Source organism: Dunckerocampus dactyliophorus, chromosome 17 (genome assembly GCF_027744805.1).
Source record: "Dunckerocampus dactyliophorus isolate RoL2022-P2 chromosome 17, RoL_Ddac_1.1, whole genome shotgun sequence".
Taxonomy (NCBI): Eukaryota; Metazoa; Chordata; class Actinopteri; order Syngnathiformes; family Syngnathidae; genus Dunckerocampus; species Dunckerocampus dactyliophorus.
The window spans coordinates 16,541,770-16,566,082 of record NC_072835.1 but is presented as its reverse complement, the minus strand read 5'-3'; the positions used below and the strand labels follow the sequence as shown (position 1 = coordinate 16,566,082).

General features: G+C 39.4%; 1 protein-coding gene across 2 annotated transcripts in view; it reads left to right on the top strand.

Annotated features, from left to right (window-relative positions):
• brinp1 (bone morphogenetic protein/retinoic acid inducible neural-specific 1) overlaps nt 1–24,313 on the top strand; it is a 133,496-nt gene that overhangs the window by 41,605 nt on the left and 67,578 nt on the right. The window contains exon 2 of one of the 2 annotated variants that reach the window (XM_054757632.1): nt 8,650–14,413. The exons of the other annotated variant lie outside the window; for it this stretch is intronic. Within the exon in view, the coding sequence (XP_054613607.1) occupies nt 10,513–13,386 (2,874 nt within the window). The 5' untranslated portion in view covers nt 8,650–10,512 and the 3' untranslated portion in view covers nt 13,387–14,413. Of the gene's footprint in view, nt 1–8,649; nt 14,414–24,313 lie in introns of those variants that run through there. 2 annotated transcript variants of the gene reach the window in all.

Genomic DNA, 24,313 nt, shown 5'->3' with positions numbered 1-24,313 from the left:
TGGAAAAGAGCTGATTTCAAACTGCAAATATCCGATTACACTTCTTACACACTGCCATGAATCCGCATTATCGTTTGACGACACAAAGTCACCATGAGTTGATGGAGACAATTCAGATTGGCTATCTCATGAGCAAGCTGCCACCCACAAGGCTCTTGGCTATAGCGACAGACGTCAATACCCATTTTTGCTTACTGAAGCGCTGAGCACGTCCAGCTCTTGGATGCTGAGGATTCACTTCAGCCAATCAGCAGGAGGTCTGTAATTCCACCAACCATTAAATCTGTTGAATTACCATTGTGAGAAAATTGAGCTATGATTTTCTCTGCAGGTGCATATTTTCCTTGCAGATGGAAGCAAACAAAAAAAAACATTACCTTGCAGAAATCACAGAATCAATGCTCTTTTCATGCTAACTTGTATACATTTTAAGCTACGGCGGAACATCTGAAGTAAATCGTTTGTTCTGGAACATTAGCGCCATTTCCCTCGGGGAAAAAATGTAAATACGATCCTCGGGTGAAGTACGAGTTCCGTTCCTCGATTGTCATGTAAGTCGAGCTTTGGTGGAAGTCAGATCTTGCACGTAAATGAAGTCACACTGTACACAGAACACGTGAAGGACATGGAATACAATAATAAAACACTAAATTCAATTAAATGAATCCGTAATAAAGGAAAATAAAAGCCAAAGCACGAGCAACCTTTCCATAAAGACCACTGCACTGTGGATTTATTACTGTCAGCCCTCTTTTTCAGAGACTAAGCCTTGTCTACTGGTCTTATCGTCAAATTTAATACATTGTTAAATTGTTAAAATGGCATTTTATTTGGGAGACACTGAACGGTACTCGTGACTTGAAAATTTCGCGGTGCTTGGGCGGACTTGTTCCCACCTCTACTTATAAGAGAAAACAGTCTCATCTTCACGTGTTGTTCTGTTCTTCAACACCCCTTGTGGTGGCTGGTCCTTCGTTGATAATGACGACGACCTTTGACATTTCGTGCGACTTTAGAGGTTTTTCTTGAAAAGTTTGGTGTAAGAATTCTAAGTTCTTTGACTTTAGACATTCCGTTACTTAGGACACGCTTTGATCAAGTAAGAATGCTAGCAATCAGGGGGTTGGATAGACCTTTAGGTCACCCTAAATCCTAAATGATGTTCTTGATGAATTATTCCCATAGAGGCACTCCAACATATTGCAGAAAGTCTTTTCAGTAGCTGAAGAAAGGTCAGACCGAAGCCATAGTCTAACTGTCAGTAACTTCAAGTGCATTTTTTCTGTTATTTTTACATTACATCCATGCCACTTTCCTATGTGGCAAAAAGCCCCAGCTGTGGGCTGACTAATCACCAGCAAGGAAAGGCTGATAATTAGCGGAGTAACAGGAGGCGAGAAGGGAAAGTGCCAGGGTTAAGCACTGACTAATTCACTGCGTGGGTTGCTGCCACCCCTCCCGCGAGACTGGCAATCTCGGCAAGAGCAACAAGCTTTCGAAGGAGGAGACGTCGGTCTCGCCGCCTTGTCTCACATTACTGCTTCAAGCTGCTTAATCTGTCTAATATGGTGAAAGGAATATGTGAAATGTACATGTAATAATGTTTGTTAAAAAAGCTGTCACACTGGCCATGATGTTAATGGTGCTACGTGTCAGGGGCTAGCACTTAAACCCCCTGTTAACTTTTAATCCAGCAGACTTGAAAGCTGCCTGCTGAATTCTGAATTTTCCATCTCATATAGTGTTTAATACAGTACAGTGCACATACGGTGTTTAAACAATCCGATATTTCACCTCCTTGTCAGAGGTGAACACTGTATTCTCCTGGTGAGTGGTTGCATCACCACCGAGACGATTAGCTTAAATGCTGGGTAGAGAAAAAAAATAACCGAGTTAGTCGAAATAAGGTCATAAAATTCACAATTCAACCAAAGAAGAACAAACAATGGATGTGAGAGTACACACAATTAAAGCCTTTTGAAGATAAAAATGGATAATGTGCTTAACAAATGACATTAATTAAGTTATGTCTTGCTGTAATTTGTTGTAGCACTTCACCTTCGTGGAGTTATTTCTTGATTTCAATAGTGTTTTCTCTCCTTCTTTGTTAAAGTGCTGGCAGTTGCCACTTTCTTTGGCTCTATTGTGGGTTATTTTGCATCCGCGATCAAAAGAACAGCACAGACCTGTGGCGGAACTGTGTTAGCTGGCAAAGAGCGACAGAGTCAACCGCTGAGGACATCATCATCAGAGACATCATAGGTGACTTCTGGTGTGTGTTAGCATGCTATCGGGTTGCTTACAAGAAGGATTTGTGATCAAAAATACATGAAGAACACAGTTCTCAATCGGTGTATTAATAACGCGACAAGATGCTCACAATATTGTACGATAAACGGAAAATGTACGCAAATCGAGGCAAATTTTTGGCATCAAATTTTGATGTTAACCAAAAAACACGCTAACGGAGGTTCCTCTGTGTCTCAAACCCCTTCTCATTTGTCTATTACTGATCATTCATTCGTACCATATTTAGCTTGCTAAATATGTTAGCTTACATTTTTAGCTACAATATTCCGTTAGCTTACATTTTATCATTTACATTTTGCTCACTTCCTGCATAACAAAAAGTAAAGAATTAATACCAAAAAAAGGTAATGAATATGACGGCATATGTCCTCTGCAGTGTTAAGGAAAGAGAAGAAATTAAATTTGAAAAATAAGGATAATACTAAAAGTTTAATTTGATTAGTAAATTAGGAATTATTTCTCAATAATACATAGGAAAAAAATGTTCAAATAAATTCGAGACATTAAATAAAGACATGCAAAGCAAAGCCATTAAGGATAACTATGTAAAGACTGTAGTCAAATTTTGACTGAATTACCCATTTTCTACGTAATTTTTGGGTATAAACATCGCAATAACTGCTTTCTTTATTCTGCATTCCAGTTCAGGCCAGAACATTTTTAAACCGGAGATGGTTAGGCAAGTGAACTCTTACTTATTTTAACACTTACATGACCCTTAAAACACATTGCCTGTACGGTTAATTAAGGTTTTATGATGATGAAGACAGGAGACAACCTCCTGATGTACTTTTTATTAACTTCCACTTGATGGCAGTAGCTGCATTTGAAGCATGCATTTGCTCCTTACTGTTATTACAACACTGAGTACGTTTACATGCAGTCAAATAACCCTGTCATAACCGGAATATTAGCCATGTAAACACCGATAACCCTTTTGAAAAAACGGAATATGCTCACATTCCGGTTTTTAAAAACCTGAATATTACCCCTGAATTACTCCTTTTCTAACCCGAAAATCGGGTCATGTATACGCCTATCGGGATATCCCGATCAAACGGAACATTAATTAGGGTTCTGCGCATGTTCTATTCGGAATAAATCTTGTGTCTTTGGCAGGAACTACTTGTAAAGATGACGACACGCAAAACCCCACACTTTTGGAAACAAGCCACGTCGTTAGTGTGGTGAAAGACAGGAACATTATGTCTTTTATTGACGGTCGAAAGTACCGCAATAGCCAAATCTATCAGAGGGTGAGCAAGCAGTTACGAGAAGCAGGGTTTGTACGAACGCATCTTCAAAAGTGTCCGGGGGGGCTGTGGGGATATCGCATGAATATGGATGCCGCAGCTCCGGCTCCATTATCTATTTCTTCACGTTCTCGCCTTCCGTTAATGAAGAAAGCGAGACAGAATAGTGTCAAGTTCTGGTGGCGGGTCAGTACCAGCACCAAAACGCAAACAAAGGTGTGCATTATCCGCCGTGCCGGTGTTGTTGTTGTTTTTGGAAACAGGAAGAAGAAGCAGAAATGGCGCGCATTGTCCGTGCGTTTTTTTTCTTTGTTTTTTTTTTTTTTCCACGTCACGCATGAGAACGGGTTATTCCAAATGTTTAAGAAACCGAAATATTGACCTTAACCCGAATGTTGACTGCATGTAAACGTAGTCATTGATTCTGTTGCTGCTGTGTTGCTGTGGAGGTCATCCATCGGCCCTGTTTGGATTGTGTGCAACCTTCGAGGTTCCACTCTGAACAGTCAACAAATCCAACTTTACACAACTTTATACGCATGCAAGTAGAGCACAATACCTAAATTATTCACTTGCGAATATGAAAATACGAAATGTTTTTTTTCCTCTTGCACCCAGCTGCCAGTTTTTATCTTTAGTGATTTTTATGTGACCTACACAAACACTCACACACACACACAAAAAAAAGTTTACTCAGGGCCTCCTACAGAACATCTGAGTCATTTTTTACTCTCAGCAAAACACTGAAAATGTTGGACATGTTATTCTGGCTCCGTTAGGTTCGCAATGCGTTAGAAAAACAGAGTGTGGCAGCTTGTCTTGTGCTGTAAACAGGAAGTTGACTTTTATGTGGGATCCACTTGAGCATCTGATGTGCTGATCTGACAGACGTACAGTCAGATTATTGTTTGCTGAGGTGGGCCATTATTTTATCATTCAGGTATAGAGGGAAGAATAACTAATAACATCGTTACTGGTAAAGAAATAATAGCGCTCACTTTGGTATTGCTAGCCTTAAAGCTTGCAAGGTATTGCATATTTCCCAAATTAAAAAAATAACGTAATGACACCCTTGGTCGAAATTTGGCACTCACAAGAATAATGCTAACGAGTGTATCCAGCAAAAGCATTGACACCAAAACGCAACGGCTACTAAATTATTGATGCTTTGCCAATAGCAGCCCTTTAATGTATCTCGGACCGTTTGGAGAAGCGTATAATGCCTATCCAGAGTCATCTCTACAGTAACACCGAGACCCCAAAATGTGTTTTTAATGTTCCTATGCCGGGCCCATTTATATTCATGAAGGCAGAGGATCTTAGAGATTTGTGTGTGTTGGAAGCATAGACAAAATTCCACCAACCTGCTGTGCCTCATAAAACCATATTAAGGTCAAACTGGCCAAAGATTTATTTCTCGGGAGGCTGCAACTTTGAGAAGAAATTGAGAATTTTTCAGAATGTATTTCAGAATAAAATTTAAAAAAAACAAACTGGTGTATGTATGAAGGAAGTGAAAGAGGACATTTGGAACGATATCTTCCGGGTATTCGTTCTCATCTCCAGGGTGTCACACAGCAAAGACCTGATAAGTGGGTTTAACAAGAAATGACATGCATCTCATTTTCACACTGGAAGGGCTGTGAAACAGCTGTGATATCATACATTTACACTGACTTCTTCACCTGTGTGTCCTTGCTGGCTCTTTGGATAAAAATATGTGACAGCTCAGGCTTTAATTAAGAAAAGGAAATCTTATATAACTATAAACTGCAATGGTGAGGTGGAATAAATCTTTCGTAGCACATTCTAGAAGAATTTTGAATGAGTTTGCTGTATTGATATTGTTGGTATTTGTGGCGCCGCCTATGGCTTGTGCTCCAAATGCTTTGGAAGACATGCTAGCATAAATGAGTAATGGGGAAATAGTAGCCCGTGCCCCTGCAAAGACGTTTTGCCTGATGGCGGCCATGTTCGAGCACAAATTTGACAGACGTGCTTGTCAGTCCACTATATGTGTGTACCGATTTGCATATTTTTGACCAAAATTATTGTATTTATTCATTTCACTGAAATGAAAAACATTATCCCCCAACCATAATGACTTTGAAGATATGGCCAAATTGCAAGCGTTTGTGGTGAAATTTAACCTTTTTTTGTGCAAAAACACCGTTTTTGAATCAGCAAACACAATCATTTGAAAATGGGTCTCCAATTATTATTATTTTTTTTAAAAACAACCCTTTTTTTTTTTGCTCATTCTCGTTCAAACACTGAATGATTATGCAAACCAGGGACGTAGAATCACATAGATTGGGGGCATTTTTGTTGCTCTGTATGAATAGGCATGGAACGTTCTCATTGTAAGTACATTTATTCCAGAACACAACAACAAAGTGGCCATTTTTTTCCAGATAATTGTCATCTAAATGAATCTTTCGTGGCCTTGGAAAATAGCCCAGATCCAATGCAACACAATAATGTTTTGACCACTTTGTAAATAATTACTGAGATAACATAAAATTGTCCAAATTGTGTGGAGCGTCGAGTCCGTGCCCTGAATGCAAGATGGCATGTAAACAATTCAATACCTCCATCTTATGTTGAACACGCACGCCTGACATATTCAATACAAGGAAATCATCAACACACCGTCGTTTTCATTCGGGGTATGACTTGACAGTTATTATGGAGCAAATTTAGTTCAGCTACAAGTAGATAGGATAGAATAAGCAGCGGCCAGGACATTGGAGAGGTTCCTTTTTAACTGCATGAATGCCTCGACCTTGCTCTGGGTTTTTGTTGTATGGAGATTGAAAGAGGGTTATTGTTTTCATGCTGGGGGACAAAGCGGGAAGTGTTTCATCAGCTGCACACAATGTGCAACAAAACATGGCACACAGAAGTTTATGAATAAAGAAAATATTCTATATGGATATACACAATCACCCTGCTCTTTCTCGAATATGTTTCAGTTCAGTTCCATGTGTGTGAATGCAAATCAGCACATTGTTGCCATCGGTATAGTCGTGGTCATGGTTTTATTTGTTGCGTTCAGGAGCATCACATGTTTACATTTGCACCGTTCAACATGTCTGCAAAGGAGTAGGAGAGAAGCAGAACTTGAATCCTACCCCTTCTCCATTTCACAACAGTTATTGATTGTTCACTTCCCGTTGTTTCTAATACGGAGAGAAAATGTATCAATATATAGCTTATGCAGTGACGAAAAAAAAGAAAAGACGACCAAAAACAGAAATGTTAAAAAAATCAATTCGAAATACAATGTAATTAGGTGGAACCTCGTTAGCGGACGCTCCGGTTAGCCGGTTTTTCAGTTAATGCCGAAAATGTACCCAAAATTTTGCCTCTATATGCTTCAATTTTCTGGTTAGCATACAACATGGCACGCATCCTGTTGTGTTATTAACACACTGCGTGAATATACCCGTCTTATGGTATTTTTATCAGGAAAAAACATTCTTGTTAGCAGCCTATTAGCTTCCCAGTGAATGGAAACAGGAACCGGAAGTCAACTCCGCCGCCCCTTTATGACATCATCAGTGGTTGACTCTGTAGTTCTTTGCTAACTAGACAATTGCGCCACAAGTCTCAAAAATGTTAACACAAAACACAGTTTTATAGTTTTACAAGTATAGTTTTACATGCATAGAGCATTTCTAAATGCATAAACATTTTGAATGAAAGGAATAAATGAAAATTTAAGGTTACTTTTATGTATTATTGCCAAAGACACAAAGCGGCAGCAACGCAGACACCATCTTCCCGTTTTGCCATGAGTTATTTCTTGAATTCAGTAGTATTTCTCACCTTCTTTAACAAATGCTGGCACTTGCTCCATTTTGGCTTATTTTGCTGCTCTGATCAAAAATAAAACTGAGGCTTGAGGTGAGAAACACTATTGAATTCAAGAAATAACTCAAGGCAAAACAGGAAGGTGGTGTCCGTGTTGGTGCTGCATTGTGTCTTTGGCAACAATCACGTCGTCAATGAAGATAAAAGAAACCATAAATGTTCAGTTACGCCCTTTCATTGTTCATTTGTATGTATTTATATGTATTTTGAATTGCTTTCTGCATGTAAAACTGTAATAAAAGTATAAACAAAATGATTTGTGTTAACATTGTTGCCTTACTGGAATTGATAAAATGGATTTACATTACTTCTTAGGGGAAAATTTCAGTATGTTTTGGTGAGAGATCGGACCTTCTGGAACAATTAAACGCCAGCCAAGGTTCCACTGTCTTCCTTCACGCATTCATTTTCTATGCCGTTTAATCCTCATTAAGGTCGCAGGGGTATGCTGGAGCCTGTACTACCTGACTTTGGGTGGGAGGCGGGGTACACCCTGGACTGGTCGCCAGCCATTTGCATGGCACATATAGCCAAACAACCATTCCCACTCACATTCATACCTATGGACAATTAAGACATGCCAATTAAGCTAACATGCATGTTTTCGGAATGTGGGAGAAAACCAATGCATGCACGGGGAGAACATGCAAACAGCACACAGAGATGTCCGGATCTTCAAGATCTCCTGACTGTGGTTCCCACTGCATTATAATTTAATCAACTTGTTAAACTGATTTTTTTCCATCAGACGTATGTCATCTATGTGTAGATAGATCTAAATGTGCAAAAGGTCACCTGCAATATTGCCTGTCACACCGATCCTATGAGGCAATGTTTACTGATGCTATCTCGCGTTGCTTACTTTCTAGCACCTGTGCCATGAAATAAACTCCTGCGAAATTCACGTACACGGCAAACACACTGCAGCTGTAGCTGCGTTTGAGAGTACCAGTAGTGAAGTGAAAAAATATATAAATGAAGGCCAAGCAAACAACTCAGGTCAAGCAAAATAACACCCGACCTCTGTCTGTCTGGATATTGTTTGTGCACTGTAGCGTGTGATTAAGATGCATTCTATTATATTTTGAAAGCTTCTTGCTGGGTGAATTTCATAGAGGATTTCAATTGTGTCTCTGTCTGTTTGATTTATTGCTGGACTTTGCCTCCTTATTAACATGAAAAGTCTCTTTTTATATATATTTTCCTGCAGCTGCTGCATAATACCAGGAGGAACAAGAGTCGAGAGCAATACCTGTTATTACCAGCCTGCAGGGAACGCCACCACTGAAAACTGTTGTATGAAGTATAAGCACAATAATGCAGTCTTAAAAAAAAGGAGAGTGGACCAGATGTCGAGTTGTAATTTAGTGAGACAAAACGAAATCTATAATGCAGATTATCAAAACATCTGTTACGTGACCAAGTGCTTGACTCTCCGACTGGATCTGCTCCATGTTGTCAACCAGCTGAGAGACGCAACAAAGAATGAAGTGTTTGTCCAGCAATTGTTAATTACCGTAAATTCTGGTGTATAAGCCACACCCACTAAATTTAGAGAAAAAAACATATTTGTTCTTATAAAAGCCGCGCTTGTGTATAAGCCGCACGTGTCCACGTCATAAAGTGGCATATAAGGACCAGTCAGGTCTTTGACAGGAGCCAATCATGAGTTATGAATAAACTTACGGAAAACTTGTCAACACATTGGAAATTGCAGGAGGTCATTACTCAATATAACGGTTTCATCTTACAAACAACATTAAACGAAAATTAACATTAAATTAAATGTTATGCCACAGAAATATAGAAACATGTATCAATACGAGTTTATGGAAAAAAAAAACATTTTAAAGTGTTCCCATAATGCATTTCTTTTGAGAAAAACATTTTTAATTAGAGGAAAGCAAAGAAAGACACTGTGATGCTGCTTCTGTCCACCAGAGGGAGCCAGAGGACTTGGAGCCCAAAGCAACAAGAGGGAAGCCGATATCATTGCAACGTCCCAATGAATGCATTGCTCAGACACAATGACTTATGGGAAAACTTTAAAATGTTTTTTTTAATTTTAAAGTCACATTGGGACATGTTTGTATATTTGTATATACACTTTTTCAGTATTAAGTTGCTGTGTGATGAATTTAGTGCTGTTAGTAATGTGTCCTTTGGAAGATGACACAGAGTCCGACTGTTATGTTGTTATACTGGTATATGTACTGACCTCCACTGACTTCCAATGGGTTGACAAGCGACTTGTTGACAAGCACTAGGCCTGGGACGATAATACATACGTGAATTAATCACACATTAAAAGGAAATTAACTCCATAATTTTGCTGGCCTCAATATATTGCCATGTGTATGCGTGTCTCTCTTCCTCGTTTGTCTCAACTCCTAACAGGCAGGAAGGTAGTTCACTCTGTGCACTGGTTTCAGCACCCTTGCGCCTTTGTTCCGGAGAACAATGGCATGAACGGAGTGAGCCCTTTTATCAGTCATAGTCTCTGTGTCTCGGTGGGTGGAGGCGGGTCCAGTAGCATGCACACAGAGTGCAGAAGAGTGTAACATAGTAGAAATTTAATTGTATTTTTCTTAAAAGTAATGTCAGTCTTGTCTCGTCTCATTCTCATCATACGGGAAATCGGTACGCAGTTGTGCTGAGCTGAAGGCTCTGTACGGAGTATGAATATCTGGACCGTTACACCCCTAATATTTAATATATTACCTAAATATCCTACTAAAATTACTCTTAAAAACAGCAATAGGCCAATTTGGCTTACAGACATATTGGTCCAATCGCACCATCATTTTAGCTAACTTTAGCTATGCTGAAGGAAAATTGCTTTTTAGTTCCGATAGTGTCTCGGGCCATGATTGACCCCGACTATTTCACAGTTGGGATTGATCCAGTTGATGCCCCTCTGCTGCAGTGTGTAGTTTGTAAGCAAGTACTAGGTAATGTCAGCAGGAGACCATTCAAGCAAATTGAGACCAGACACACAAGTTTGTTGACCAAGCCATGGGATATTTCTGATGAAGTAGTTGGAGTCGCCGAAGAAACGTATTGATATCATGATATGATATTGATATCACTTTTGAACATCGGCAGGGTTCACCATGAACTTTCATTTAGCCTCTCAGACTTTGCCTTTCTTCTGCGCCGGGAGAACGCAGCAGCCTGCGGACCCGGTGAGCTGAATACCCGGCGAGCAAAGCATCCAAGGCGTAAACGAGGCAAGCGAGCCGGCCTGCATGCTAGGCTAAAAGCTAGAGCGACGAGGCCACCGCTACCAAGCCTGCTGCTAGCCAACGTCCGCTCTCTTGAAAACAAGATGGACGAACTACGAGCAAGGATTACAACTCAACGTGAGATCAGGGAATGCTGTGTCCTCACCTTCACAGAAACCTGGCTGACGGAGGATATACCGGACTCGGCGATCCAGTTGGAATCATTTGCTGCTTACCGGGGAGATCGGACTTTAGCGTCTGGTAAACACAGAGGTGGCGGCGTCTGTGTTTACGTAAACAAACGGTGGTGCACAGACGTACAGACGATGGAAAAGCACTGCTCGCAGGACATTGAGCTGCTGATGGTGAAATGCAGACCTTTTTATTTGCCTCGTGAGTTTAGCGCTGTGTATTTAACTGCTGTTTACATCCCACCACGAGCTAACACTGCTAATGCACTAGGCCTCCTGCATGACATCATTGATAAACACGAGACCAAACACCCAGACGCTGTATTTATTATACCTGGCGATTTCAACCACTGTAACCTCAGGACTGTCCTCCCCAAATATTACCAGCATGTGAGCTTTCCCACAAGGGAAAATAACATCCTGGACCAAGTCTACTGCAACATGAAAGGTGCTTTGAAGGCTGTTCCAAGACCCCACTTTGGAAAGGCTGACCACATCTCTATATTCCTTTATCCAAAATACAGACAACTTCTTAAAAAAGCTCCCCCTGTACGTACAGCAGTTAAAGTGTGGAATGAAGAAACTGATCAAGTACTTCAGGACTGCTTTGGCTGCACAAACTGGGATGTGTTTAAAACTGCAGCGGGGAGGGAAGATTGTACTGTTGATTTGGATGAATATGCTTCTGCTGTTACTGGCTACATTAGCACATGTATAGAGACTGTTACCACCACCAAGTATTACAGAAAATACCCTAACCAAAAACAGTGGATGAACTGTGATGTAAGGGCTAAGCTACGTGCTCGTTCGACTGCATTTGTCATGGGCACCGCTGATGACTACAAAAAGGCCAGATATGACCTGAGGAGGTCCATACGGGAGGCCAAAAGACAGTACAGACAGAAGCTGGAGGGCTACTATTCCACCTCAGACCCTCAGCGCATGTGGGCGGGGCTCCAGCACATCACAGACTATCGACAGCAGAGTAGCGTAGCCACGTCCAGCCAAACCACACTTCCAGATGAGCTGAACGAGTTCTATGCCCGCTTTGACACCCAAACTCCTGATGAGCAGAGAGGGTGGCTGAACCTGGGGAGCACACAGGACTCACCTCTCATGGTGACATCAGCTGATGTGCGCAGGGTTCTAAACAAAACAAACCCACGAAAAGCAGCAGGGCCAGACAACATCTCAGGACGTGCACTTCGGGTTTGCTCATCAGAGCTAGCTGATGTGCTTGCTGACATATTTAACCTGTCGCTTGCACAAGCATCTGTACCGACCTGCTTTAAGTCCACCACCATAGTGCCCGTACCCAAGAAGAGCAACGTGACCTGCTTGAATGACTATCGCCCTATAGCACTCACTCCTATTGTTATGAAGTGCTTTGAAAGACTAGTCATGACCCACATCAAAAAGAGCATCCCGGCGGCAACTGTGGACCCTCTACAGTTTGCATATCGCCAGAACCGGTCCACGGATGATGCAGTCAACACTGCCATCCACACAGCCCTTTCTCACCTACAGGGCCAGGACACATACGTCAGAATGCTATTTATAGACTATAGCTCTGCTTTTAATACAGTCAGCCCCCACAAACTCACAAATAAGCTCCTCACACTTGGCCTGTCTCCCTCCCTCTGTAACTGGGTGTTTAACTTTCTCACAGGCAGGCCCCAGTCAGTCAGAGTCCACAACCGCACATCCAGCTCAAGAATTGTGAGCACTGGGACCCCACAGGGGTGTGTGCTGAGTCCACTCCTCTACACGCTCTTCACCTACGATTGCGTGGCCTCCCAGAACAACACCAGCATCATTAAATTTGCGGATGACACTACAGTCATCGGACTGATCACTGGTGGTGTTGAAACATCATACAGAAGAGAGGTGGCGGACCTCATAGCTTGGTGTCGTGATAACAATCTCCTTCTCAATACAGATAAGACTAAAGAGATGATCATCGACCCAAGAACAAGGGAAAAGGAGCCACATAGACCCCTGTTTATTGATGAGACTGAGGTGGAGAGGGTGAAAACCTTCAAGTTCCTTGGCACACACATCAGCGAGGACCTCACCTGGTCTCACAACACCCAACAAATTATGAAGAAGTCCCAAAGGAGACTGTACTTCCTGAGAAGACTGAGGAAATTTGGCATGTCCACCACAATCCTGAGTTGCTTCTACAGATGCACTATCGAAAGTGTCCTTACCGCCTCCATCACTGTTTGGTACGGTAACTGTACAACACGTGACAGGAAGGCACTCCAGCGGGTGATCAAGACCTCACAGAACATTGTTGGGGCAGCCCTCCCCTCACTGCAAGACATTTATAAATCTAGAGTCCTACGCAGAACACACAACCTCATCAAGGACAGCACACATCCACAACACTCATTATTCACACTCCTACCGTCAGGCAGACGCTACAGGAGTTTGAAGTCCAGGACCACAAGGCTGGCAAACAGCTTTTACCCACAGGCCATCAGGCTCCTCAACGAAGCACTCGCACACGCCGCACGCACACACTCATAGCACTTTATTTATTTATTTATTTATTTATTTATTTGTATTATTTGCTTGTATTAATGTCTCTTCTGTTGTTGTTGCTTAATTTATTGGTATATATGTTTATGTGTTTATGTTTCTTATGTTCTTATTCTTTCATTTGTTTTATTTCTTTTCTTGGGAGAATGAACAGAATAAGATTTTCATTGCATGGTATAACTGCTGTTTTACTATGCACATGACAATAAAACTCTCTTGTATCTTGTATCTTGTATATATTCAGTGTGGTAATGGTGGCTTTACACATAGCGAATCAAGGTAAAACACACATAAACAGGTAATGTGACCGTTTAAAGAGAAATATATATAATATCCAATTCAATGAGGTCACACTGTATCGTTCCTCGGTGGGGACACGGTGTGCAGAATGGAGATGAACAAGTCAATACTGTGTGGGAAGTCAAAATTGCTTCACAAAGTCATTCATGGGGGAAATTTCCATTATTGGATCAAAGTACCCCCCCTTCAACGTATCCCCCTACTCAGTATAAGCAGCTTGAAGTCGGTGTCATGGTGCACCACCATTTCCCAGCTCAACAAGGCCCTTTAAAGAACAGTGTGGCCGAATTCCAATTTGTACCATTTTTATTTTGCACAGAATCTTTCTGAATTATCTCGACTCCAGCTTCAAAGCCAGTGTTGCATTGATATGAATAATAGACTTGTGCCCTAGCGCGAAGGTAGCTCAGCACAGCTGATTTTGATCATGATGTTCTCTATAGACAGCAAGATAGTTGAGACGGAATCAACAGTGCGCTTCAGTTTGTAGGCTTCACTACACATCTTAAAATAAAGCTCTGCTAACTATCCAACTTTGACTGTAATGTTTGCACTCTAGCCCACATAGCTATGCTAGTCTTGCTAACCCATTTTTTTTTAATTTTCCAAATATTTCAACTTTTGTCTTAAATAATCTTTGTAAATTTTCTTCTCGTAATATTATGACTTTATTCCCATATTCAATTTTTCCCCAACCAAATTTTCAGAAAATGACAACTCTAATTTTGTTTTGTTTTTTATAATATTACAACTTACAAAAATATATTTTTCTTTAATATTTCAACTATATTCTATTTAGTTTAATGTCATAAAATTGCAACTTTTTTCTCATAATATTTTGACTTAAATCTGTAAAATTATAGCTGTTTTTTTTTTACAGCTAATTTTCCAAATATTTCAACTTTTGTCTTAAATAATCTTTGTAAATTTTGTTCTTGTAATTATGACTTTATTCCCATAATAACTTTTTCCCCAACCTAATTTTCCAAAAATGACAACTTTATTTTGTTTTGTTTGTTTCTCATATTACCACTCACAAAAATAACATATTTTGTCTTTAATATTTGAACTTACTATTAACTTATGCTATTTTGTTTAATCTCGTAAAATTGCGACATTTTTTTCCCATTACAATACGACTTTTTTCTCATAACATTTTGACTTTATTGATGTAAAATTACAGCTGTTTTTTTTCTGCTGTTGTTTTTTTCCACATTTTTCAACTTTCTTCATGTCATTTTTTTTGTTGTAATTTTGACTTTATCCCCATAATATTTTCACTTTATTCTCATAACATTATAACATTTTCCGCAACCCAATTTTCCAAAAATGTATTTGTTGTTGTTTTTTTGTTTTTTTTATAATATTACAACTTTTAAAAAATAATATCTTTCTTCAACTTTATGCTACTAAAATGACAGTTTTTCCTCGTCATACTATGATGTTATTCTCATAAAATTAAGACATTTTCTTGTTAGGATACAACTTTTTTTCTCTGAATATTTTTTTTATTTTATTCTTGTCAACTTAACTGCTGATCTTTCCGTTTTTGCTGTTGTTGTTTTTGTTTTTTTTAGTTTTCTTGTGAAATTCTATTTTTAGAATGTGCCGTGTGCTGCAAATGGCTCCCGGGGCTCTAGAAGCACTTTTAAACTGTTTAAACTGTCTAAATAGTGACGTGTCCTTGGCCAAGACACTTCACCCACATTGGCCCCAGGGTCGCCCACAAATGGATGCTTCACTGATTAAAATGCTGACTATGACCCGGGATCTGGTCCATAGTCACACTACGGCTGCCCACTCCTCCTGAGGAGGATAGGTTAAATGCAGAGCCGAATTTTGTTGCACATTATGACAAATACAGATCTGTCCTCGTCTTCTTCTCCTTCAAATTCCAGCAACAATGCTCAATCTTGGCCAATGCACTATGCCGATAAACTATTGTGGAATTTGTTTAGACTTATTTAAAATAGTTGAAAAACCTGTAAATGGGACGTCTGGTGATTGACGCAGAGAGTTTAACATGTAATAAGATGATTATCCCTTCATGTTTTGCTAGCTCAGGTGTCAGCGTTGTCCCCCCTCCAACCCCCCAGGATCATTTTGTCAAGTGACACTACATTTTGCAGAAGATGACAGACCGAGCTGATGTCGTTATTGTGCCCTCCTCATGCAGCATTTCAAGTATTAGTCAGTTCATCCCTAACAAATAGGTGGTGGAACAAATGATTTCAAAATGAAAGGTTCATCCTTCAGCAAAGCATGAAACCCGATGCTGTCTGTTCCCTCTTGTGTCAGGGGGAGTCAATGCTTCTCCACAACCACATTAGTGTCTCCAAACACCCACACACACCCACGTACAGCCAATTCCATTAGGATTTACATTTCATTAAGCTTTGCTTAAGTGAATTCTGCAGTTTCTCTTCCATGTCCGCAATGCAAAATAACTTCCTATGCATCGTTTTTGCAAAACAAGTCCGAGGTCACGTCTTAGCCTGTGCTGCCACTCCTCTGCTGATTCCAGACTCATTTGCCCGCTGAGGCTTTATGTTTGAATATCATGCAAAGGCACAGAGACGGCACAGTGAAAGGAACGCATCCGCACTGTGCCAGCATTTCTATCTCATTTAGTTGTTATTGCATTTCAAATGTTGTATCTCGGAGAAAATGGACACATAATAATAGAATGATATGTTTTTTTGCACACAAACGGAATGTAAAGTGGTCAAATTGTCATCTGATGATTGAGAAGAATGTAACAGACATGGTTGGTTTTTATTACAAAGGAGGTTTGGGACGAAAATACATTCTTTGGCAATTTTCGAGGAAAAGGCAGCTGAACTTGACCGGGAAACAAAAATAATGAACCTGATTGGGTAATATTCATAAACAATATGTATGTTTGTAAAACAATAATGAGGGTGAAGTGAAGCCGGTAGATGGAAGGACTCAGATTTTAGGTGTAGACAAAAAAATAATAAAACATATCTTTAAAAAAATTGAAATAAAATAAATGACAGCAGTTTGAGAAAAACAAAGAAAATGATGGGCTAAGTTAACTGAACTATATTTGAAATGCAAAAATGTAGCTTTTTTTTCAATTTATAAAAACATAAAAATGAAAAACCTTTAATAAAAAGGTGCAACACCTTGAGAAAAATCTAATTAATACAAATGAAATTAACTTGAGCCATATTTGAAAAGTGAAACTTTTTTTTGTAAATTTTTTTAGCTAATTATTTGAATATGTTACGACCCATTTAAAAAAAAAAAAAGTCTGGCTTTAAATTTGTAACCTTTCCATGACTTTTGAAATTGTTCTTAAAATAAGATTATTTCAGCAATTCTTGTGTATTTCACATCTAAAATCCGTTATAAAATGAATAATATAATCTAGTATTTTTTAACATTTTAACATTCACACTGCATGTAGTCAGCGATGGCATGTCCAACATGATAGAGTGACAAAAAAGATATCCTCCCTTTCTGTGTGGAAGTGGTAGGTTTTTGCTTCTTACTTCGTCCTTCTTCCCCACTCTGTTTCTTAAGTTTAAAATTAGGAAATTGCAGAGGCGAACGAGTTAGCTCGGTAGCCTGCTATGCTAGTGGCGACCGTCTCTTGTGTCCTTGCAGAGTTCCTGTAGCCTGTGTAATGTGGTGTAAACAAAGAATAATAGGTGTTTCACGGTGACTATATATAGGGGTGTTATTTTATGTCTACGGGGCTCTAATAAGGTTAAAAACTGTATTTGGTTTTCTATGCTCCAACTATGAGAATAAGCCATTAATTAATATTGAATCCTACTTTGCTTATTGCTGTTGGGTCTAGAATCAATTAACTAATTACAAAATAAAAAAATACATAAAAATATCAAAGTGGTCTCCTACATCCTTTGATTTTCATTTTGCGGCCCTAGCCGGGAAAAGTTTGGACACCTCTGATTTAGAGTATGCCTGGGGTTTAAATCAAATACATTTTTACTAACGCCATCTTGATTTGTAACTAAGCTCTGTGGACAAAGATAAGAGCGTCTTTCATCTTCCTGGATATTTTGTTGTTGCGCAGCTCCTTTACAAAAAATAAAAAATGCTGAGTGCAACACCGTTGGCCTTTACGACGACGTCTTGTCTGCTTCAAATAAAAGTCGGGGAGCTGTGAAAGTCCTCACATGTTTATAGCTGGATGTCACATTTTTATTTGCTTTCTTTCATCATAAATGGTTGTTGTCATCTTGGAGCTGTTTTTTTTTTGTTTCCTTCCAAATATACTCAGTCTAATGAAGGCCGTGTTGGAATTGTCCAAAATAACCTTTTGTGTGTGCGTGTGTGTGTGTGTACTTTGATAAACAGGAAGATGTTTTTTTTTTGTCTTGTGTGATGTCTTCTTTGAAGCTTCCAGAAACATGTTGTCTTTGACTCCTGCTGGGCTATTTTCTCTTTTTAATTGCTTAGAGATTTTCTTGCAGTAAACCACTATTGGAGAGCTTGTCACACACACACTGTTTCGCCACCCCGTGGTGGTAAAACTGTTTGTCCAGGAAATTCCGAGAAGGAAATGTAAGGTTGTGTTTTTTTAGACGTGAAACTCACTCTGCAACAGGGATCGAACTGTGATTACCTTGACAGCATCCTTTCTTCCCCAAAGCAATACATTTCATTCAAAACATAAAGGGAGATTTTTCTATGCGTAATCTGCAGGGTTGTTTAGATTACAAAATAGGACAAACGTGACAATTTATGTCGTCTGTTAAAGCCTTCAAAGGTGAATGGGGTCCTGTTTGTATCTTCAGTAATGACTTCAGTTAATGAGGCGCTCTGAGTGTTACTTCACAGTAAGGATGGGGTCCTTTGTAGACTAATCACTAGCAAGGCTCACACAACTTACGATCTACGATGAATACAGTGGAAACCCTCAGGTCATTTGGATTTTCTTCGGATTTGGAAAAAAATTGGTCTCCCATAGGAAACAATTAGGGATACACAATATTATTTGTTTCAAGCTAATACCGGTATCTTCCTTCCGGCTTCTCAAGACTGATACCAATAACCGAAAACTTTTTACATTTATTATTTTTCACATTTAGATTTAACTGTAGTTTGTGCATACCTGGAGGTAAGAACGACGCAAACAAAGTTGCATTTGACAAACTGTACCTGTAGATTTGTCCAAACCAAATATCAAGACATCACTATTATTAATAAAACATAAAAAAAATAGCGGTAGCTCAGAAGTACAAACTGTGGCTCCAAAGCGTTTACTTACCACAAAAATTGGTATCTTCAACGGGCTGGTCATCCAGCGCCATCATTTCCATCCAAATCATAGATAGCTGAAGCCCTCGGGTCGTCTCTGGCAAACTTTTTATTTGCACTTTTCAAACATCGAGGCGATAGGAATAACCCCAGTTGTCGTAGCCATGCTGGCGTTTCAGGTGGCTGATAAGGTTTGATGGGTTCCACGTGTTTTTTTTTTTTCCCTCAACGTGGATTGTTTGCAGAATATTTGGTTCCACTAGCATTAGGTTCCTCTGAAAGAGTGAAGACATTCCACTTGATCAACCCCATGTTTGTTTATAAGTTGGGATGTCCCGATCCAATATTGATATTGGATATTGGGCTGATAAACACAAAGATCAGCCTGCATGTAAAATCTCCGATATTGGCACTCCGATACAAGCAGCCGTTTCCAGACTACATGATCACAACAACAGCATTAAGCAAGGAGTCGGAGGGATGTCGGCCGTGTGTATTTTTGTTAGAGTCAGAAAAAGACGTTGCGCCTGAGTGCAACACTTGCATGCACAAGTTTCCCATGGTGGCACAGAACAGGTACGTTTACGTTTAACACGACCAACGCCATTGCGCATATGAAGCCGCATCACATGGGAAAGTCATTTTCTATCATGAAAAGGAGCGAGCCTTCGTCGGTGGTGAGTAAAGTCGGGTTTAAACACTTAATTGAGCACCTGGCGGCTATGCCTCGCCACCGCTACATTGTGGAAAAAAACTACACCCCGGATGCTTAAAGTAAATGGGTCTGTTTTTCTCATACCTACTCCTGAAAAATATGTTATAAAAGCATATATGATTTGTGCTGATATCTGATATCTTACCCCAGCTAATTTGTCCGGGATTAACCGCCATCATGCATACGACGGGTCAAAATCACACCAGTTTGTGTGTGATTTAAGATATTTGTTTCCCAGCATTTTCCTTGTAGGGCAGTCAGGACGATCTGGGTTCGTAACTCCGTCTTGGCATCTCTGTGTGGAGTTTGCGTGTTCTCCTCGTGCGTGGGTTATCCTCAGGTAGTCCGACTTCCTCTCACATTCCAAAATGTTAGGTTCATTGGAGACACTACATTGTCCATAGGTATGAATGTGAGTGTGAATGGTTGTTTGTCATAATTTTACTCAAAGTTAGCTGGGATGGACACCACCCTTACGAGGACGAAAATTTGGTCCAAATTCTGGAACATTGCACTTTAGAGATTCTACTGTATAGTAATAAAGTGAATGACCATGCTAACTAGTATGTATAATAATAATATTTTGACATTGCTTTTTTTTTTCAACATTTTCCTTAATTTCTCACTGAGTACAACATTCATCTTCTTGATGCTCTGATGCACATAAGAAGGATTTCCGTATCAGTTCATACAGAATAATACATGTGCAGTCGACTAGTTATGGGCATAATAATTGCTTGATCTGTTAATGTAACCTTCATAATTCTGTTAAGTTGCTGATTAATCGGAAAGCACATTTGGAAAAATGGAGTGCACGACTTGATCATCTCATCTTGTTTGCTCGATAAGGAATTAAAGAATTTGAGCCACATCCATGATAAACTCCTCTGGGAAGTATTATTCTGCTCAGTACCATAATGGCATTGAAGCAGGAGTTCAGAAGATTCACAAATCAGTTAAGGTAACCTAAATTTGTAATGATGCGTTCTTGCTCTTTAAAGTCGTTTTTATAGCAGTTTTAAGTACACATTCGTGAGGTTTGGTGGTAACGTGGTCCTAACAAAGCAACTCCCAGTCACAAGACAAGGCGCTCACTTTGTATCAATTTTTCATGCAAAAACCTCCACAGTAAATCAGAGCTTCGGCTTTAGCTTTTCCTTTGCTCTTGCGTCGACTTCGAGGACTCCAAGTTCCCTTTAGCGTGCTGTCAACTCTTTTGAAACAAGTGAAGTGAGGCAACCAGCAGCACTTTCCTACAATAGAAATACAGTTTGCGCAGCTTGTTTTTGTAGGCTTTTTTTTGGATGGTGAGCTTACATAGAAGCACCTGTGTTGCCTCTGATCTTATTATCTTGTTTTTACGTCACCTTCAGTTTACTGTTTCATGGTGGTAATGTATTTTCTGGCTTCTTTCACTAAACGGTACTGAGAAAAACACTGAAAACGAGGGGCGAGACCTCACATCACCAGCAAGATAGCATAAGAGGCATTACCATTAAATTCCCCAGCACAAATACGAGGTATCCAGTATTTATGATTGAATTAGATAGTCATTTATGGTTTTCCATGTCGGGCTGAGCTATCTTGTAAAATCTGTATGTGACACACCAATGCAATGTAACCCCTGTGAGTTACTGGAACCCCATGAAGCAATAATCACCTATGTTCCAATTTCCCCCTCCTATGCAGCCGCCACGCCATTCATCTCGCCTTTACTTTCTGTGATAGGTCATTAAAGTGGTCTTGGAGCTGTGAAGTAAAGCACTGAATCATGTCTCCGATTCCATCTGCTGGCATGCTTAATCTGGGGCAGAAGGAGCCTCACACATATGGCCCGCCATATAACGTTTTATATAATAACTGGCAACGACAGGACCGCACGCAGTATTCACTGGAAATGGATCCCAGACAGTGAGCTATGGTTGCAGAGAGGGATATGACAAAAATGTGTGCATTGTGTAGAAACGACAGTGGAACCGCGATAGTTGGACAAGCATGTAATAACACATTTGCATAATTAATTAGAGAAGATACACACAAAAAGCATCAGAGTATTAACTGCGTGTTTTGTTTTTGTTTTTTTTACTTCATGTTGGCTAAGTGAAGCACTGGTGCGTCATATGCATATGTTGTTTTTACCTTTTATTAAAAGCAGTGGTTAACTTATTGTTACAATTGTTTGCTGTTAAATGTTGACTTAAAAAAATACTTTTTATGTTGGCGACAGCTTGACCCTGGAACAGATTATTATTATTATTATTATTAATATTATTTGTATTAATACTAGGGCCGCTAATGTATGCTATTGATTGAATGTATTCTAATCTTAAACAAATTGTGTGCTGAATACAAATGGTGTTGAGGCTTGAAAAACTATAGGGTAAGTGATTAATTGGCGACTTTGTAATGTATTAATTTCAATTAATCACACTTTAATTGAATCACAACGGACATTTTGCATTAAGTTGATAGCGTAGGCTTGAAATACCTTGGCAACCACGCTCTCTTCTACGAGTCCATTTTATTTTTTAAATCAATCAACGTTGTCGTTAACCTGTAATTAATTTATACAAAGAAAAGTGTTAAGGTCCCATCCTTAATAAAAAATATGACACTACCAAGCATTGACCATTACTAATACTGATTATTAGTCAAGCATAATTAATGATTAACTGATCTTTAGAATTCTGTCAATGGTGTACAACTGGAAATAAAAACGGCGCGCACTCCTTGACTGCAACATACAACATATTCATTGTGTAATCTTGAAGCAGGGTTCCTACACAAGTGTGGAGTTCATTTGATCAACTTCCAGGTCTGGAAAAGTATGGAAAATGGATACTCAAGTATGGAAAATATTCATGTTTCCAAGACTGTTACCACGGTTCTGTTTTTTGAAGGATAAAATTACAAATAATGGAAAAGAAAAAAGAAATGGATCGATCTGCTTTTCTAAGGCACTTTCTAGGGCAGCTAAGATGTTCATGTGAGAGCACACAGTGGGGGACACTGTCCCGGAAAACATCCTCCTCCAACCCTTTGTATGAGCTACATTAACAAGCTACGATCTCCTAGCAATTATATAGTGACATACATATTCAGAATAATGAAAACAAACAATGAATTCCATATTTTATTTACATGATAGTAGGACTCCACCTCACGATTTTTTTTATCTCAGTCGTTAAATTTGCATTGTTTCGATTAATCGAATAATCGTTAAATCAATATCAACCAAACACAAACAGTTAGTGCTTTGGTCCACAACATATTAGAAAATAGGCAAAAATATTGATCACTGTTTTCCAAAGTCAAAACTGGTGTGTGTGAATATTTTGTTTTGTTTAAAACACAAATACATTAGGCCTGCTTTCATGGATGACTAAGGGCATTTTTTTTTTTAATCGCAACTGAGAGGCTGAAATCATAGGATATTTACATAAAAAAAGATTAATTGAACACCAAGATTGTTGCAGATTAATTGGCTAATCGATTAATCATGAATTAATTGTTTCATTGTTGCAGCTCTAATGATACACATCTATTACTGATTCTGGAAAAAGTATGCCATTTTGAAATGTCAAATCTGTAGGAACACTGTAGAAGAGATAATTAATGACACTGATCATTTTTGGCCATTGATAACCAAATTACAGTATTAGCACAGCATAATTAATGATTAATTGATCATTCATCATTCATCATATTAAATTCAGCATAAAATTGGTTGATGATTAAAGCAATTGAGGTAAAATAGAGTGCACTACTTGTCTGCAGCCAGAAAGGCGCTGTTATTTTGCCGAGAGATTATGAGAAGCATTATTCTGGTCACTACTCCTCTGCCATTGAAACACGAGTTCAGAATGTTTGGAGAGAGAGTCTCCAATGCCGTTAAACAATACTTTAAAAATAGCCATTAAGTGATTTAATTTCCCTAAAATCTAATTCCCATCCTTTCATTCGGATTTGGACCCTCTTTTTGACTATACGCAAACCTGGAGAGAAAGTGTGGTTTGAATCTTTGAATAGTGTAGTTCTAATGATGGATTAACATGTCAGTTTTTGGCGTGATATGCTTGAATCACAGAAAATACACGTTAGACTTCATCGGGTTAAAACAAACCCAAAAATCAACAGCGAAAGCTACTTTTGTGTACTTCCTGTGTGAGCCGTCTCATGATATTCCTCACAGATAATGCCGGCTTCTTACCTGAATGCCTAATCACTGACATTTTACTTCCTGAACACGCCGGGCGTTCGCTATTGACTCAGTGACAGTGTGTCTTCTTTATCGTTTCAGCACGGCAGACAGCTGGAGAAAACCTGGCACTTTTATCCTCAGGGCTTAGGTGCTTTGCCACAAAGTAACATAGATTTCTGTATCTGTGTCTGAGGCGATGCTTTCCCCGATGCTTTTCCCCGACGTGCGTCTCGCATCACAAAACACCCGCGCAAATATTTGCAAGATCTATCTGACAGGCACATTTGTATTTTCTTTTTAAGCTGTGGTCAAATAACAATGCTATTGGTCTTGCATTGGTGTTTTACCTCCACCAATCACAAAAAATGAAAGGAAGTGAGTTCTGTTATGTTTTGGTTTTTTTGCTTAGCAGCGATAGGCAAAAACAAAACACAACTGTTTTCTAC